We start from the raw sequence: 19974 nt of genomic DNA on the forward strand, positions 1-19974 counted from the left end.
GAACTAACACATCTGGGAGCATCTAGTAGTAATTTATTTGGTTCAGGTCATCTTCCTTGTGCAGTCTGCTCTTCATGATGGGGGGTAGTCTGAATTCCTTGTCGCATCCCTTGAGAGATTCTTCCTGTCTTTTGCTTATACAGAACCAAGGAGATGAAAGTGAAGAAGTACTTGTTGTGCTCTGTGCTGGGGGTACTGGTCCCCTTCCCTGTTCTCTTAAACTGTCCTCCAGTCCACTGGGAAACAAACTGCAGTGAATGACTGCTGCATTAAGCATCTTCACTGGGATGTCTCACTGCCAAAGAGTGCAATTGCTGGGTTGAAAAGGACCACAATGATCATCAAGTTCCAACCCCCTGCTATGTGCAGGGTCACCAACCAGCAGACCAGGCTGCCCAGAGCCACATCCAGCCTGGCCTTGAATGCCTGCAGGGATGGGGCATCCACAACCTCCTTGGGCAACCTGTTCCACAGTGTCACCACCCTCTGAGTGAAAAATTTCCTCCTAATACCTAACTTAAATCTCCCCTATCTCAGTTTAAAACCATTCCCCCTTGTCTTATCACTATCCACCCTCATAAACACCTGTTCCCTCTCCTGTTTATGTATTCCCCCTTCAAATATTGAAAGGCCACGATGAGGTCTCCCTGAAGCCTTCTCTTTTCAAAGCTAAACAAATTCAATTCCTTACAAGCCCAATTCCTTTTCATAGTTTTTACTCTTTTAAAGGAATCAAGAAGATATTCAATAAATTGACAGTCATGCTGTCTAATGAATGGAAAGTATTCTTCTCTGATTCCGTGATTCTGTTGCTTCTCCAGGGTTTTCAGCTATGACCTACTGGCTTCTGTATGAAGCCATTTTAGGCTGGGTTGCCTTCAGCGCAGAAAAGCACCATGACTCATTCTTTCTAAGATATATTGGCTTGGTCTTTCTCCAGTTTGCTAATATTCTCATTACCAGAAAACAAATTAACTGCTAATGTCCAAATACAAAAGAGAGGATCAAACACTTGTATCTGTGCTTACAGACAGAGTGATTCAATGTCTCTTCTTCAGCCACCCTGTGTCCGTTATTTGTATGTGTAATACATATGTGTTTATGCATACATGCATATGGTTTTATTACATGAAGCACTCGAGGATGTTCTTTTGTGACCTGTGAGAATATCCTTCAGTGTTTAATGGCTCTAGTGGTTCAATTGCAGTGAGGCTGTTGCCTGTAGCAACAGCAGCTAAAGGTTACAAAAAAAAATTAAAATAAATAAATGCGTTATCACTTGTTTAGTTTTTGTCTTCTCTTAACTACAGCAAGCCTGCTTTCTTCCAGGCTCCAGTTCAGGTTGTTGAATCACAGATCTCACATTACTGCACCTGGGACAGACTTTGGAGGAAGCAATAGTAAATGCACAAATTGGCTTTACTGGACTGGTGCCCACTAGGAAACTTCTTTGCAGCCTTCTCTTCTTTAGGTAACTATGAAGAGAGGATGAAAACTAAGGTGGAGGCTTTTTGTCCTTTATATTGGTGTTTCCTCTATATGTAAGCAGCATGAATGCTGAAGGATTATTCTAGATATTGAAATTTCTTGCTCCCATCAACATGGGTCCCAACGTCAGGAAATTTAAGCTTGTACTTAAGTGTTCCAAGGATCAAGAGTACTCAAAATTTGCTGATTATCACCTTAAACCATAATTTCATCAATTTGAGATGAGATACTTTTTAGGACTATGGGTTATTTCCTATTCAGTTTGTGTTCTGTCAGGTGTTACTCTTAGGAACACCCACAAATGACAGCTGCAGTCCCAGGCCAACTTACTACAAGTTTTCTTATGCCTCAGACAGTCTTGGAGGCTTAAGCAATCTTAAATTGCAACATGATGGGAAAGGTCTCATTTTTTTTTTCTTGTATAAGATAGCTATTACTACTGATATTTAATCTTACAATGATTTGGATACTCAGTCTCTAAGACATTCTGTATCTAAACTTGAGCTTCTTCAAGTGAAAAAGATATTTTTCCCTTAGGTGCAGATATCTTATTGGTGTAATATAGCGTGGTTGGAAATGAATAAGGGGAGAACAGTCTGATGTTAAAACAATCCCACAGCTTCAATGAGTGCTTTATGATCATTTACACAAAATTAGTTTTGTAGCTGAGCTGACATGCTGTTATACATTACAAAGAAGCCTGCTAACCTTGACATAAAGAAGATATTAGAAGTCATGTGGAATGCTGTCCTTTCAAGAAAGTGAACCAAAAGTGCCTCTCAAGAAAATGAAAATTTTTTGAAGATCTATGATTTTTGGCCACGTATTTTATACAGCAGTTACTATCATATTGAGGACAGTCCTATTCATACCATAGTAGGATCCTTTAACTTTTTTCCTGTACAAAATATTATTGTATTATAAAATCAACAATTTGTAAAGATAAGAAGTCGTTGTGGATGAATTCTGTCCGTGCAGTAAGGAGTAGCTAGTGCTGAAAATATTGGACTGGGACTTGGATAAAAGAGCATGCCTTGTTTGATTGCTGCTGGATCATTAGTGCTGCTAAGCCTTTTTGTTCTGCTCTTAGCAGATGTATATCATTTTCTGTCATGGTTAGAAGGGGCTTACCTTTGTCTTAGGGTTAGTGTAAGCACTCTGTCTTAGATTCCTTTCTTAACACTTAAGATGTTTCTGCAGAGTGCAGATAAAGTTGAAGTTAAACACTGACTAGCAAACATTGGAATGTTTCATCTCCCATTCTGCTTTTTGTACTCCGCTTTAAAAAAGCACTAAAAGAAAAACAAAAATCTTCTTGCTTGATCTTACGCTGTCATTGCATTTATCTTTTCTGCTCAGCAGTCCATCTTCACATGTTTCTCCGAGTTCCTTGGTCTTTTCTTGGAGTCCTTCAGCTAGCTTTCTGGTAATCACTGTGCAGCATGCTATTACAGTTTCACCTTTGAGCGTCATGCCAACTCTGCTAGTACAAAGCTGGGAGCTCTTTTGCATCCTGCAATATTAGGAAGGTTCCCCTTCATGTTCGCTTCCCAGTTTTAAGTGTGTAATTTTACATATGTTCTGGCATTCTTTGTATTGATGTGCGCTGCGCTGTCTGGGGAGTTGAGGGCCCTGAAATCTTTTGGCAACTACAACAAAAACTAAGTTCTTCTTTGCAATAGTTAAACAGTGAATCCTCGTTACTTAGGGTAAGGATCCTTCAAAAATCACAGAATCACAGAATGGCCAGGGTTGGAAGGGGCCTCAAGGATCATGAATCTCCAACCCCCCTGCCACATGCAGGGCCACCAACCTCCCTATTTAATACTAGACCAGGCTGCCCAGGGCTCCATCCGATCTGGCCTTGAGCGCCTCCAGGGTTGGGCATCCACAGCCTCTCTGGGCAGCCTGTTCCAGCACCTCACCACTCTCATAGTAAAGAAAAGTCTGTTTTCTGGTCTGTAGAGGGGCTTTGTTTCTTCTGTGCTGTTTGGCACTGGAGGCACATCTCACATCTCACTACTTTTTTTTTTTTTTTTTTTTTTTTTTTTTTTTTTGATACCTTGGGATAAGCTACAAACATAAATATCTTTTCTGAACTATTGAACTCAGAAGAAATGAAACATCTCAGATGTTTCTGTGGTATTGTCCAGGATAGGATTTTGCTTTATCTGTAATCCAATTTAACTACATGTTGCCAGAAGTTGTGGTCTTGCTTGTTCTAATGTTGTTTAATGTGGCTTTTTTGTTGTTGCAGTTTTTTTCTGGAGAGTGTGCAGGATCAGTTTGTTGCAGTGTTAAAGTATTGTCTTTGTTATGTGCCATCAAATCAATAAGCTGGTCCAACTTAGCCAGTGCATCTGGCACTGCAGTCTCTCAGACAAGCACAAGGGAAAGGTTGGGAGCACGCAAATAGGTGCCTTTTTCACAACAGCCTGCAGCTGAAATGGATTAAGGAATAAAGATGTGCTGATGCTGTTTCTGGGGAACCATCATGTAGCCAGAAAATGTGCGTGTGGGAATGCTGGAAATACTTCATTGCAGATAATGTTCCACTAGAAATCTGAACTATAACCAAGTTTTTTCCTTAAACTATGGTTTTCTTTAAGCTGTGGTTCCCACTGTGTTGGGAGGGGAGCTCTGTAATTCCTCTTCCTTCTTTTTCCCCTTTATAATACCTTGAGACAACAGAATAATATAATAAGATTTGAGTACACATATTCTAGTTTTATTTTACTTAAAGCTTCAAATAATCAAATGTGAAAAATTTCCTGTGATGTTTTCACCAACCTTTTACTGAAAGTAATGTATAACCTGTAGTTTTGGATAATGTTGCATACTATTTCCTCTGAAGTTTCTGGGGCATGCTGTTTTGCTTGGAAACATGAGGGCTGGTGGACTACTGTGAAAATGGACTGGAGCTGGACAGGTGATTAGATATGAATACTGTTTATTGATGGTAGCAGTCCCCACTTCTGGTAGTGCTTTCTAAAGAGAAAACCACTACTTTCAAGCAGTTCATGACAGCGTTTTCTTTAATGATCAGCTGATGAGTGTCCTTTAAAAGATACCTTAGGAGATACCTTAGTCTGTAGCAGCTGCAAAGGGAGAATATCAATGCCTTACACACTGTAGATCAGGAGTTATAACAGTAAATGTTTAATAATTGAGAAAAAAAAAATTTTTCTTCCTGGTTTTTTTTTCTCCCTCCCATCTGACTTGCTGGTCTGGCACTTTTGTTTCTGCAGGGGAAAGCTATGTGTGTGGTTCAATAGAGCCCTTCAAGAAGCTGGAGTACACGAAGAATGTAAACCCAAACTGGTCAGTGAATGTTAAGACAACTTCTACTTCTCGTTCAGTGCCGTCTCTTGCCACTGCTAAAGGAGGTACTCCAGATACAAAAGAAAATAAGGATTTCATTAGGCCTAAACTAGTCACTATCATCAGAAGTGGAGTGAAACCACGGAAGGCAGTCCGGATTCTGCTTAACAAGAAGACAGCACATTCATTTGAACAGGTTCTTACTGATATAACTGATGCCATCAAGCTTGATTCGGGAGTCGTTAAGCGCTTGTATACACTAGATGGAAAACAGGTAAGAATTTTCCTCATAATCATTCTCAACATAAAGAAAAGGCAGTTTTCTGGGAGAAACATAATAGTATTTAAGTAGAAAATTACCTTTCTCTGGAGTGATCTGGAATCAGGTCTTCTACTGTTTATTGTGTAAGATATGTGATCAGTTCAAGAACATACCATAAAGCATTTATTGGCCTCAATGATAGTCTTGCTGTTTGTGATTAAATAATAGCTCTAAATCTGTCATTCAAAAGTATGATGTGGTTTTGGCTATGCATTCTGCAAGTTTGGGATGAAGGATGTTGTTTTAAAGAATCTTGTTCTGTTAACTTTCAGTTTTGAGTCACTGTATTTGCATTTCCATAAGCTGTACAATCGATATGCAAGGAGACACATTCCATCATGCTAAATTCAGACCTACTGCTTTCCACAATGGCCAAATTGAATCTGTCTTTAACAGAGAGAAAGCTGAAAAGCTTATAAAATGTGAGATTCTTCCCTTTCACAGGAAATGAGATAGGGGTAAGCACGGTGCCCATATCTGTTAAGGACTCTCTTGTAGGTAACATGTTCAATGAAATACCTTCAAGCTGTGTCTCTGCTGACTAATTAAATTGTGGTGTGGTATGGTGAGGTTTTTTGAGAGGCTGCTTATTGAACTCAGGGTGGAAGAGACGAGGAAAAACAATATTAAACTCTAATCCTACTTCTTTTTGTCTTTCACTTTATTTGTAATTTATCTACCAACATTTATTAATTATAGCAAAACTGGAGAAGCGGTTAACGTGATGAAGGACAAGACTAATTTCAGCATGACCTGAATTGATTTAGAGCAGTGGTGACTCTAGAGAAATAAGGAAGATACTTAAATTTTCAAATGTAACCTTTTAATCTGAAGACACGATATAGGTATAGAATGTGGGCAGAGTGAGCAAATGCGCTCACTAAGGAACTGCTAGGGAAACTAAAGTATTTCTACTTCAACTGCTTTACAGATTATCTGTGAATAATTGAGCCTAGATTCAGCTAACAGTGTAACTATTAGCAGATGGCTTGCAAAACAAGCTTGATTCAGGTAAATACTCTGACAGCAGATCCAGTGGTGAGCTTCACATGTGCATGGCTACTGGGGTCAATATGCGGGCATAGCTCTGGAAACAGGTACAGCAGTGCCCTCTGATCTGAGAGATGCTGGTTAGTGGACAAGCTGCTTATTCAGAGCGCTGGTTCAAATCAGAGCCAAGTCTGGACTGACCAGAAATCCCTTCCATCTGCTGTTTTATACTGGTAACCTCTGACACCATTTACAGACAGTTGTTCTGTTCTTGATGACTGCATACATGCTTTTAATAATCCCATTACTGTGGCTTCTCTGGGAACTCAGACCTGGGGCAAAATGTTTACTTGGGGCAAAGGTAAAATGTGTTTCAGAGGAAGCTCTCAACTTATGTTGAGATGCAACTGTCTTGAGATGACTGTCATGTATTCCAGACTCTCCTGTATGATTGTACTTAAAATCAGGAGGTACTTTTACATCTGTTTCACAGCTCTAATTGCTAGAAATAAATAGTACTGTTCTGTTACTGGGCAGGAAGGGAACGTCAGGTTTTTCTGACATACAAGTTGTTGGAGTTGAATACTTTTTCAAGTCCAGGGATTTGAGCTGAGTTTAAATCAGCAGTATATACTGGGGCACTTGCTGCCTACCTCACAGCCTAAACCCCAGCCTCAAATGGGGCATTGATTAGCTACCTTTCAGCCTGAAACATCAGTGCCTAAGTGCTCTACCCAGAGGCAGGTGTCTTCACAGTTCTTCCCTTTCTGTCATGCTCAAATTGTATCGTTTGCTGCCTGCTGCATTAGTAGGGGCAGGGTCTCTCAGAGGGAGTGTGCATCATTGTGATGTAGTGGAAACTTTGTTCCCTGAGTGTGCAAAGCAGCTTTGCTGGCAGAAATGGAAATCAATGACCTGTGCCAGTGGGAGCAGCCTGTTGCTCCCCCTGTGCAGGGAAGCCATTGATTTCTTGTGTTGTTGGGCAATTGCTGCTCCATTTTTCTCTGCCAAAAGCCTCGTCTCCCAGATGGTGCTGGAGGCCCATGATGATGGATTTCTTTATTGCTAAACTCCAGCTATGAATGATTACTGGGAGGAAATCCATAGTAAATCCTATTTTTTTTTTTTTCCAGTCGTGTTCATCGTAGGGAACTTCTCTTGTAACTCTTGTTGGGGGCATGGAAGTTTCTGGGAAACCTTGGACTGAGTGGTTAAATCTAGCAAATCTGTGATTAAATATTTCAACACTAACTTAAAAAGCAAGGAAATCTTAAAGCTGTGAGCCAGGAGAAGTAATTTACTGTAAGGATAAGAGGGTAAAGCTCTCCTAGGATTATTTGTTCAGAACGTAACTTGGAGGGAAGGCTGTTCTCTTCAGTATTCTCTTGTGAATTATTTTATGAGACTAACAGTGGAATTGCCCAGCAATGCCTAGAAGTGGAGTAAATCCCATGTGTCATCTGTGCAGGTGGGCCCTGGGGTGTGCATACAGTTGTTGGGCAACATCACAATGGCACCATGATGCCTCGGACTAGTCAGAAGAAAGTGGTAGGAATTGAGGTTGTAAATGACTACGTGAGTCAGTTGGCCCATATTGCTGCTGAATATTGAGGAGAATCATAGAATATCCTGTGTTGGAAAGGACCCATAAGGGTCACTGACTTCAGCTCCTGGCTCTACGTAGGGCCGCCCAAAAGTGAGACCATAATTGAGCTTGAATGCTTTCGCTCCCACTGTCAGGTTGGTTGTGATGTTTTGATTTGTATCTCTAAAATTTTGCTCTGTTAAAAGAAGTTTAAGTCGTGGCCTGTGAAATTTGACAGAGGTGGTGCTTGGACATTCGGTACATGAACAAAGTTGCTGGTGTAATGTGATAGGAAGGAGGCTCTTCTGTGTGCTCTGATTGCTTTTTCCACCAAAAAAAATATTACTCCTTGATTTTGGAAAGTTTTGTAAGTTTCGGCATGCTTCATGCCTTGTTTGGTTGTTCCTGAGTGCTGAGGAATTGATCAAATAGGTGTGCTGTAATTGCCCTTTCCATTTTTAATGCTGGAGAAGCAGGATTTTCATGCAATTAAATTTTGTTTAAAATTTATTTCTCTATTGAAAACTTACAGCTCAAGTCCAACTTTATTTTGACCTCAAGGTTCCTGAAAATTTTAGAATATAGTTTAATTTTCAGAAAAGGAGCACAAGGGCACAACTGTAATCTGATCACATCTAATCATCAGTGGCTGGCATTTAGTAGACCCTCCTACTTAAATTATTAATGGCTTCTCAGAGAAGTAAAAGTTTTGTGCATACGCTATTTTAGAAATAGTACAATTTCTAATGGGTATAATTTATTTAGTATTTACTTTTACGAGGAACTTATGCTGTTTGTGCTCTAAAAGAAGAGAGAGAATCAGTTCATTGTAGGATGCTGAGAGTTTTGAAGAAGTCTGTGGGACTTTCAGAAGTGTTGAACAGCCTTATGAGCTCAGACCAAAATTAAAACCAATCCAGGAGGAGGTCTTGAAATATTCTTCTTGCCAACTTTGCTGTGTAAGGAAAACAAAAATAGGATGAGTGGGTTTAATGCTGCCTATAGGAATTCAGATCATGAGGCTGTGCTCTTACCATATTACTCATATTTTAGATTAAAAGGCTGTTTAAGTACATTAAAAAAGGCATTGTAAGTGTTGACTCTTAATGTTCTCATGTACTTGTGCAGGGAAGGAATACTTTCTCATAGCCAAAATGTGCCTTGCTTTCCTGTAACTGCATTGTGTCTATTTGATTTACATGGAAGTGATCTGCCCTTGGAGATGGAGCCAAGTTGGTGTGTTGTAAGCTGAGTTCTCTGGCTTCTGTATAATGATGCACTTGTAGAATAAAACCAAATGGGAGAATGTTAATGAAGGTCACACCTTGCAGCCATATGAGATTGTGCCTTTTTTTTTTTTTTTTTTTTTTAAGGAGTGCTGCAGTGTGTATTTGTGCAAGCTATTTACAATTTGCATGTTTAGACAAAGGCTGAATAAAAGCAGTTTATCACCTTGTCAGTCTCCCATCTGCTTCTGGAGATCAAATACCTGCAGTGTGATGGGACCCTCTCGTTTGGACAGGTGGTTTGTTTAGCTTAACTAGATGCAGTTATGCAGATTATTTTTCAGTGTATGAATTATTCAATGGATTTGACTCCAGGAAGGCAAGTGGTCAGTGGCAAAAACAGGAGAATGAAAGTCATTCTGTGGTTTTTTAAAAAGAAAGAAATAAAAAAAACCAACCATAAGTATGTTCAAATTACATTACATTTACAAATAGGAAATGTATCTACTGGTACTTGAGGACACAGGTTATAGAAGTGTGTGCAAGTCAGAGGCATAGGCTGGAATGGGAAGTGAGTCGATCAGTAGCTTTTGCCTTAATCTGTTAAAATAGTCATATAAAAAATTGTGACTACAAGTAGTGTTACAGTGCTGGAATGCTAGAGGCTTCTTTATTTAGTATAACATGTTGATTTTGATTTCTTTTCTTTTGGAACCCTGCTGCAAGGGGAGTATCTTATGATACAAATGATTTTCTACAGAATTCTGTCTGTGACAGCATCTAATGTCTTAGTTTTTAGTATAGAAGCAGTACTAATGCTTGAAGAAAATGATTTCTCAAGAAAAAGAAAATGACTGTTTGCATCTACAGCTAAACTGAGCGTGTCCTTTTTATTGTTTTATTCTAAACAAGTAGAACACGTTCAATGATAATGTTTATATTCGACTGTAAATTCTTGGCTGAATCTATCCTTTTTGTAAAATGGATTAAAGATCTCAAGTGTCTTTTTCTAGACTTGAATTGTCCCTGATACACAAAAGCCTACGTAAATTAAGGTAGCTATCAGTCGTGGGAAAGACATATTCTCTACTTAGTGTTCATGTACTGCATGTTACGGAAAAATCTAGACAAAAATGAGTAGTAAAAAACCAAAATTTAGTCATAGCAGATGTTTTGTGTGAGCTCTGTAATTTTCATTCCATTCCTAGTATAGAATAGACACTTCATTCTAAGGGTGACTAGTTTTGCATGTTATTTTACTCACTCTTCAGTTGGTGTGTGCAACTCAAAATTATTCCTCTTTTGAAAGATGTGGGCAATAAGTGCAATTTTATCTTCTGTATGGCAGCTCTCTAGTGCACAAACTAACTCCTTGCTTTTGTCAGAGGCTTGCAGCTTCCACCAGCCAGAGTGGTGTTGATTGCCTGGGAGAACCACGCTGAGTTCTCTGCAAGATGTAGCTGCGCGGATGCTGATTAACAGGAGAAAAATATGAAAGAAGATGGCATCTGCAAATCTCACAAGGGTTTTATCAGGGAAGTAACAGCTAGGGAAACTTGCCCTTATGTTTTTGAAGAGGTACATTAATATTGCACTACCACCTGCAATGTTCCAGGTGGGGAGCTGAAACCTGTTGTGCTGAGGCTGTTTTTACAAGCTGCTCTTTCTGAAAGGTATTCTAATATGAGCACCAGAGGATAAACCTTGGAAATACCCATGCTGCCTAATTTTGGACGTGAAATTTAGGGCAGTATCAGAGAGATGCTAATGCACTGTTGTGTTATGTAGCTGTGAAAGATGCTTTCCAAGAGCAAAGAGTGTCTTTCCAGCTTTTGATAAACCACACTTTCCCTCCTTCCGGCTTGTATTTAATTAACACCTTTTTTTTATTTCTCTGGGAGATAAATCATTCCCGGCTTTGCCCTTTTGAAATTGATTGGGGGGAGGGATGTGTTGAAAAAAATAGCCATCATTCAGTAGGGAAAAAGCCCACAGATGCCTCTTGCAGACATGATAAACTGAAAAATAAAAGCAAAATTCACTGACTGGAACTTATCCATCTCAGCAGGTGGTGATTCTCGGATCTTGAATGATTTCCTTCATTCCTGTTGAGAAAAATGGATTTGCCTTGAAAAATAGACCTTAGTAAGAAGAGAATCAAAACCTGGTTCAAAATTGAACAAGGACATGCTAGGATAGACAGTTTGCTGGCAATTGAAGTTACCTTGGTGTTAAAGGAGAGCTGTGATAAGTCCTTGATCCCGTGTCACTCTGAGTAGGCTGGTTTGATGTCGCATTATGACGTTGACAAACAGTTTTAATTGTTAACCAAACAAAGCCTTCTGTAAAGGAGTGGACAGAAACACATTCCTAATTGAAAACACTGTGTGTTCATTTGTCTAGTTTTGGTTCCTGGTAAACTGAGATGGGCGACGATGCTGCTCTGTTTCTAAAAGCCCTCTCACAATGGGGGTTTCCAGGGTTGCTGACTGGCATCCTGTATGTTCTGTGAGCTGGCTTTGAAAATTGAGAAAATCCTGTCTTCTGCAAACTTTAGATTGGCTTTCATGCTATGTAGAAGAGAGAAACTCTTTATTAAATGAATAAGACTGAAAGCTTGCATATCGGCTTCAGTATGTTTTAAATAGCATGTAAGTTGATCTTACTTATAAAGGCATCCAGCTATTAGAGCATTCGTGTTCAGAAGCATTACTTGTTTTTTGGAGGAGTCATTTTTCATCTCATAAAAGCAGAATATCTTGTCTTTTCTCACACAGTGCTTCAGTGGGAAGGAGATTGTCCAGTTAATCTGAATTTACATTACTGGAATAAAATAAGTGCTTTTTTCCTCCATAGCTGACCTTTGCTTCTCTTCTTTAAGTGTGCAATGTAACTAAGAAGAGCTTCTTATCAATTCAAATTCTGATTTGTGTTTTGCTGACTCGTGAGGCATAGGAGAAAAGCAAACGGTACAGTTTTATTGGTGGTGGATTTACCTTTGGGTTTTTCTTTAATTTTACTTATTTGTTTTGTTGAAAGAGGAATTTGAAAACCACTTGTAAATTTCTGTGATGTATGGATAGTTGTGGACACAGGAATGAGGGTAGTGGTGGGGAATGAAAGGTTTCTACTGCCCAGGAACACATGGTTCTCAGGCTGTTCTTTGTCAGCAGCTGAAATCTTTCATGTAATGCTTTGAGATAATGCTCGTCCTAAACTCTGCCTCTTCCACTCTCCAGTTCCATTAGGGTGCTGTATTTCCTGGCTTCCACCAAATGAGCTGAGCTCAGTGGTTTGAAGACTTCATGGTGGATGTTTCAAATGGTTGAGTCCGCTGGAATGATTCTGTTTTCAGTCCCTGAAGCTGTTATTGTTTACAGTTCCTTTTTTCATTGGCATGGATAAGCATTTTTCCTTCTTTGAAGTGGTATTTTGGTCTAAAACTGGATGAAAGAGTAATGAATCTTGGGTTTACTCTTCTTTTTTTCCCTGCTCCTCCTAAAACTAGTTTTTACAAGGGAATTTAAAAACTTCACTTGCTTAACTGAATTGAAAAAAAAAAAAGGAAGTTTTCTCAAATTTTTCTGTAGTACAGATTTCTTAGAAATTGAAGTGTCTTATTCATAGCAAAAATTCTTTGTGCTCTGCACAGCGCACTAGAATTTCAGTATTTGCTTATTAAGCTATACATCTCAGTGTAATTCTCTTCCTGGAATTGTTTGGTTGGTACTTCTTACACGGACAATTGGAAATCTCAGCTACTTATCATTTGACAGAGTTAAGTTATTAAAACTAAAGGCTGATAACTTTTTGTAGTCATGTGCAGGGTTGAACACCTACTTACATGAGGCTTAGCACAAATGCATCCTTGATTATTTACTTATTTCCACTTAAATTTGTCCTTTGCACATTTTTGCTAAGCTGTTCTGAAAGACAATGAAATGAGTTCACAGTGAACTGTGAATGGTCCTAACTTATTTTCAGTACTTTCCTCCTCCTTTAGGCACGCATTTTCTTATCTCTTGCAGAGAGTGGGAAGAAACACAAATCTCTTCAGGTATTCAAACTATTTCAGCAGGAATTGCCTCTACTATTGTTTTTTTGTGTAAAGGGTAAGTGTAGGGCACTGACAGACTTCTGAGGTGCTCATCAAATTAAAGATGAATCCAGATCTCTCTGTTACGAATGTTGCTGTATATAGAAGTTTGAGATAGAATTGTAGTTCTCTAAATTCGTGTCTGAGGACTGTGCTGTGAGCAGAAGAAGTGGGGTGGAGATTTAGAGGGTCTTAAAGGTGACAAGTACATTAAGTGCTATTAAATCAGTTAAGAATCATCTATTCTTTTTCTCCCTCCATTCCCCTTTAAGCTCGGTGTTAATTTGTTCAATCTTGTAGGAGGTATTGGAGTAATCTCTTCTGAATCTATGTTTCCACTGCTGTGCCCGAGTTCATGGGGGCAGAATGTTCAGACTCAATCAGATTTAGGAACTAATACAATTACCAGTAGGTTAAAACATTTCCATTGTATTGCGTGAAGACAGCAGTTGTCTGAAAACAGCTTAACTTTCTATAAATAAGTCACCCCCAATGAGGCTGTCTTTGTGATGTCACACACCATTAACCTTTGGCACGGATTGCAAGATGACATGTTTTGTTCTGAGATTTTTACCAAATACTTTCCATTACTCTTTTCCTCTCATGAACTTCTGAAATAAGTCGGAGCACCTGCTACAAGGAAATGTTTGTTCTTGAGAAAGCTGCTGAGGGGAAAATTGTGATTCTTCAACAGGATTGAACTCTTGAAGTCGCAGACAGAAGAGCAAATAAATCTTGGGAGACTTGAGGCATGCAGGACAGAGTTATGGTACTTTACACATAAATAAAAATGAGAACAGATGGGTAGGAAATTGTCAGAGATAAGTTTAACTTTAGAAAGCAAGCAGCAGAGCTTTAGAGGGCTTTGAAGTCAGAGTTTGATGTTACTGGAAATAAAACTTGTGTTAAGTAGTTAAGGCTGATTGCCTTTCCTGCATCAGTTGTTCTGGTGGATTTGGTTTTCTATTAAACATTGAATCTCAGAAACTTCTATGTAAAACTCCTCTGAGCTTTAACAGCTTAAAACTGTAGGAGACATTTACTCATTGTGTGAATGGAGAATGAAATCTCAGTTTGAACTGGTTTTAATTATCTTTTTGGCTTGGTTTAAGCAATAATTTTCTCAAGCTTACAGAAGGTAGGGGAAGATTGGGTGCATCTAGTGGAATAGCAAGGATAGAATGCCTTTGATTAAAAGTGGGGGAAGACATTTATTGCCCAAAATGCACATGGTGACTTCTTAAATAGAACATTTGCTTAACCTTCTGCTGTTTCTCTATGCATCTGTTACAGTCGGAACGATTAACGCAGTGGAAGGGTAATACAGGAATGTAACAGCAAAGGAATCAGAGTGGGTAGGATGATATTTCACAGGAAAAGTAAAGGTGCTCACCTATCTCCAAAGATCTAGGCTTATAGAAAACACTCTATAAGGGAGGGATCTCTAACTAGAGATCTTTCCAGAGTGGCAGTCAGCACTTCAGTGGGGTCTAAGAGAGGTGCAGCCAGGCTCCACCACTCCTGCTCACACAGCCTTCACCTGTGCTCCCAGGGCTGACTGATCCTTTCCCAGGTGATCAATCAGTGGTTCAGGCCATAATTCAACAGTTCCCATACAGCATAAAATCAGTGTTTGCATCTTACACTCAAGTAGAATCTGAGTTACCGATAATGCAATGTACAGAGAGTTCAAGTGTCACACTTACATGCTCTTTGCAGAGGAAATAGCTGAGAAAGAGGTGAATGCAATGTACTGCGGGAAATGATGCTGGCATCCTAGATACTGATAACAAGGAACTCTGCTCACATGAGAACAGACGCGTGTATGCTGTAATGCTGTCCTCATGCTTAAGAATAAAGAGGCTAACAATACAGAAGCTCACGGTTATGAAGAGTCTGTATGTTTCATTGTTGATTCTGATATGAGGTAATCTACTTCTGTGTTGGTGTAGCTATGTGAGCATGAACAAGGTCACTGCACCAGTGTGGATGTGATGAAGGTACTAAGATTTACAGCTGGGTAACAGTTGGCTTTGGGGTCCATGCCCTTGGTTCAAAAAAGTGAATCTATTTCCTCTTGCTATCTGAAATGATATTATGTGTTGTCTAATACCATATTTTTGCTTCATAAAAATACCTCCTATGCTCTAATGAATTCAGTTTCCTAAATAAGCCTGAAAAAGAAGAAAATGTATAAGCTGTAAGGGAGAAGAAAATATTCAGATGTTTCAGTTCCTGAACCAGATCACATCTGTTCTGGGGCAGGTTGAGGAGCTTTTCAAATACTCTGGAGGAATCTGTTTTAAATAGAGTATGATTTTTGGGAATTGGGAACAAAGAGTGCCATCAGTGTAAGATTTAACAAAGTGAAAATCTGGTGGATAATGTAGGAAAGATAATCAAGTAGTCTATCAGAGATATAGGAGCAAAAACTAGATAAGAGTACAGTAAGCATAATAAGTGAAGGCTTTAAATACAAGAAGTAGTGAAAAATTCATTGCCATGAGAGAGCAGAAAAATGTATGTGGGAGAATGAAGTAAGGAGTGTTTAGTGGCTGTGCTGTTGATTAGAATCTCTGTGAAAGCAGTTGTTGACATCGCTTGCTTTCTTCACCTGAAACAGGCAAACTGAAATTTGTGTGCCTTACTTACATGCAGACAGTTGGACTAGTACTAGCATTTGCTGTCCTCGGTATGGTAAGCAGAGATTGAAGGATGTGTACAGAAGGAGAAGGGAGGGCTGAATGTCATGTGGTGCCTCTGTAGGAAGAGGAATGCTTTGTTTCCTCTCTTACAGGCAAATAACTGAGAGGACTGCTGATGTAAGAGTCTGGTGCTCAGAATTAGGAGCTGTATTGCAGCTTTACTGATTGAAGTTCTTCACCAGTGCCTCCAATAACTCTCCTTAAAAGTTCTCCACTGAACAGGGGAGGCTGTCCCTTTGCCCTTAGTTTCAACCTGAGTCATCTTGTTCTGGTGCTGCAGAGAAACAAGAATGCTAGGATGTTACACAGTCGTTGGGCTTACTGTGACCATACACGTATATTTAGTCTTTATATGTGTACGTTGCATATGTACGTGTACACTTACTTATTTTAAGCAGCCTGTCACAATTTAGCATTATCCTGCAATCCTGAAATGACAGGCAGCCTTACAAAAAAGGGTGCAGGTAGAGTTTTTTTGTATCTCACGTCAATGATAGTCTCTGTATTTGTGTTCTTTGGGACTCGCTGTGAGTGTTACCAACTTGTTTTTTTTTTTTTTTTTTTTTTTTTTGAGATGTACTGAGTCTGTTTAGAAAAGACACAACTTCTGCTGTCAAGTTAGGTAGAAAGTGAAGGGTAACTAGGATGGGAGGCTTATGCAAAGTCAGACCAAGGCATTTTTGGCTTTAGTATGATATATATTTTTCATTTTTGTTGAGGCTGATCTCAGTCACTTTGAAATGGAGAGAGGAGAAGATGATTATTTAAAATTGAGCATGAAGGTGAGTGTGGGCACAGATAATACCTTCATGAGTGGAGATACGGACAGAAGTTGAGGAAACAACATAAAGTTACCATGGACTGATGCTGATACATGGGAATCATGACTCTAGAGACAGTGCAGATGGAACAACAGAAAGGGGTGTTTGTAGAAAGCAGCACATAATGCTCACTCTGTTTATACAGGAGGTCAGGGGAAGAAACTGATTTACCACCTCATGAAACTTAACAGAACTGTGGGAGCTCCTACAGGAGCTGGTAGGCACTGCAGAGGGAAAAGAAGCTGTCCTGTGGCAAATTCCAAATAATGTAACCCAAAGAGGCACAAGAGCACTCGAAAGCCTGGAAAAGTAGCGTTCCTTTGTTTCCAGGTTTTAACAAGTAATTTAAGTCTTCTGCCATCTATACATGTTATGATGTACCCAAGTATTTATGCTGTATTTATGCTAGATTTATGCAAGTCTAAAAAAGCATCAACTGTAGGCATTTCTCAAGAGTTAATTTGGCAAAGCTCTTTCTAACAGAAAACTTAGCAAATGAAGGATTTGTGGCCTCAGTAGCCTAACTTTTTGCTTTGTTTCCATATGACTTTAAAATCCTCTTCTGTAGGCTTCTTGATCTCAGACTTTCATTTTTTTCAGACTGGATTTAAAGGCCATGAATAATGACATTCTGAGTCAACTGGCTGATTCTAACAAGTTTGTAGTATTGTGATGCAGCCTGCAGTAAAATAATGAACAAAATTCATCATGGATGTGGGTGGTTTTTTTTTTTTTTTTTTTTTTGGTGTGTGTGTGTGTGGTGTTTTCATTCATAAAACTTAAAGGTCTCTGAAGACTGTCTTCAAACACGTTATTTTGTCTAGACTAAAGCTATTTAACAGCACTGCAAAACAATTGGGCCAACTGGGCTTTTTTCTAGGTTTTTTTTTTTCCTTCCTGTAAGTGGATGATCTCTAGTGAGGGTTGGAAGGGCAACAGCAGAAGGTATGTTTGTGTGTTCTTTGAGGTGATTTTTCCTTCCCCCAGTAAATGTAATTTCCTGAGCAAAGTTATGATCAATTTATTTCTAAGAGAGATATTATTACTATTTAATGGCTGTATGGAATTCAGATTTCATTCCTTCAGGGATACCTGCATGAAGGAACTGGGGCTGTTTAGTCTGGAGAAAAGGAGGCTGAGGGGAGACCTTGTTGCTCTCTTCCTATAACCGGAAGTGAGAGCGGGGTTGGTCTCTTCTCACTGGTGATATGTGACAGAATGAGGGGAAATGGCCTCAAGTTGTGCCAGGGTAAGTTTAGGTTGGATATCAGGAAAAAAATTATTTGCAGAAAGGGTTGTTAAGCAGTGGCATAGGCTGCCCGGGGAGGTGGTTGAGTCACCATCCCTGGATGTGTTTAAAAACCATTTGGATGTGGTGCTCAGGGACATGATTTAGCAGAGGGTTGTTAGAGTTAGGGTAGGATGGTTAGGTTGTGGTTGGACTTGATGATCTTTAAGGTCTTTTCCAACCTGAGCAATTCTATGATTCTCTGATTCTAAATCTCCACTATTCAGTAGTTTGACCATTGGGGAGTGGCAGGCCAGAACTGTTCCGTGTGCCTGTGTGTGCATACACTTGAGCTCCAGTTTTCATAGCACTTCTTCCCTCAAAAACAGATAAGAAGTTAGGGATCTGCTGTTTTTATTGGTTTGCTTGTTTCTGCTGTTGAGTGTGAGCCAGAACTTGGCATTCTGCTTCATGTTATTTCTCCAGGTAGTGATTTCCCACTACCTTTCTTTGTTAGCATGGCTCAGATTTCCCTCAGCATGGGGAGGTTTGGTTCTGCTGGAAACCAGCATGGAGCAAGGCCCGTTTGGACTACTCCTCTATTTCTTGTGAAGCCAGCTGTTGTAGTTTTCAGTTATGAGGTAGCTTGAGAGGAAATTTTTACTAGGAAGCTGGGGATAATCTGTCCCTAATCTTGCTCTGCCATGTGTATATGCAAACAACTTGCCACCTGCTTTTAGATATTTGTAAAAATTTTTTTGAGCTACACAAAAACTTATTACCAACAGAGTTGTTTTAGGAACAGTGCTGATCTTTTGATCTGTGGGAGTGTTTAAGGGAAGTGTGGATGTGACTGTTAGGGATGTGGGTTAGTAGTGGACTTACAGTGTTAGAAGAATGGTTGGACTTGATCTTAGAGGTCTTTTCCCACCTGAATGGTTCTATGAAATCGTGCAACTGGTGTGTGTGTGTGTATTTGTATATGTTTATATTGCTTTTCCTTTTATATTTCACAATAACTGTTTGATGCGCAGCACTCCTCTGGAGCAGCTGCTTTCCTTTAGCTTTGGTGAGTGTTACACACCTGAGAACCTTGCAGATCATCACCAAATTTTAGTAAGAATACCAGCCCAGTTTTCACAGTTCACTGAGTTGTTGAGAATGAGTACGCTTGTGTGAATAATTTTGCTCATTTACAGCAAGTCTGAAGAGGAGACTGGTGATTTTACTCTTGCATGTTCTTTTGAACTTACTGATGTGTTCAGTTTCAGACTACTTTCCCAAGGAAATAAAGCCAGAGACAATTTATTTCAGGCCCTGCCTAATACATTTTGAACCTATTGGTCTGCTGAAGTCAAGCTTGAAAGAGCAGTCACAATTTAGAAGCAATTGCAATTACTTCATGGCATTTTATGGCTGAGTCAGCCTCAGATGGACACCCTCAGTGCTGCAGACTTACTGGTCCTTTTACAGAGGTAAGGCAGACAGAAATCTTCTCATTTCTGTTGTTTTTGGCAGTAACCAGCTGGTGTTATAAGCACAGTAGGTACTGACCAGCCAGTCAGCACACAGATTTTTCGCAATTAGCCATGACTACTCTCTCTTGCTCTCTGGAAGTGTCACAGTGACTTGGAAGGGAATTACAGTAAATGCAGCATGAGGAGAGTACTTCCTGCACCCATCAGTGGGGAACCTGCCATCAGTGGTCTGGTCTCTGTGCATGAATGTCATTAGGCTCTCCCACTCCTGTCTTTGTATTTCAGGTATATCATAGCAAATAGTTAAGCTGCTTGGGTAGGCAGCTGAATTTCAGCTGCCTAGGGTTAGGGTTCTGTTTTAAAATAGAACTTGGTTTCTATTTTGTCATCTTCTATTGGCAAATGCAGAATGTGGTTGTTGGTGTTTTTTTTTTTTTTTTTTTTTTTTTTTTCTCCCCTTCTTCACTGGTAAAATTTCCTTGCACGTGTTCTCCACACATGCACATTTGCAAAAAGAAGATGCATTCAGGAGATGCATTTCTCTGGCATGTATCCTTAACTACTGAAGAAGATAAAACATGTTCTACTAATAAATAAGAAATGTGAGTGAACATTCCTTGACACAGTTCTTCTGTGTTCTCACTATGTGAACACTTGTTTTGTCCTGCTAGCAAATATTCTGGGCACACCCCTAGCCAGTTGTTCTGTACCTTT

General features: G+C 39.5%; 1 protein-coding gene across 3 annotated transcripts in view; it reads left to right on the forward strand.

The window, feature by feature from the left end:
• DCLK1 (doublecortin like kinase 1) overlaps positions 1-19974 on the forward strand; it is a 229801-nt gene that overhangs the window by 8970 nt on the left and 200857 nt on the right. For all 3 annotated transcript variants that reach the window (XM_042839229.1, XM_042839233.1, XM_042839231.1), the window contains exon 3: positions 4737-5083. In XM_042839229.1, the coding sequence (XP_042695163.1) occupies positions 4737-5083 (347 nt within the window). The remainder of the gene's footprint in view (positions 1-4736; positions 5084-19974) is intronic.

Source organism: Centrocercus urophasianus, unplaced genomic scaffold (genome assembly GCF_019232065.1).
Source record: "Centrocercus urophasianus isolate 14NV4802_14NV808 unplaced genomic scaffold, USGS_Curo_1.0 seq_9, whole genome shotgun sequence".
Classification (NCBI taxonomy): domain Eukaryota; kingdom Metazoa; phylum Chordata; class Aves; order Galliformes; family Phasianidae; genus Centrocercus; species Centrocercus urophasianus.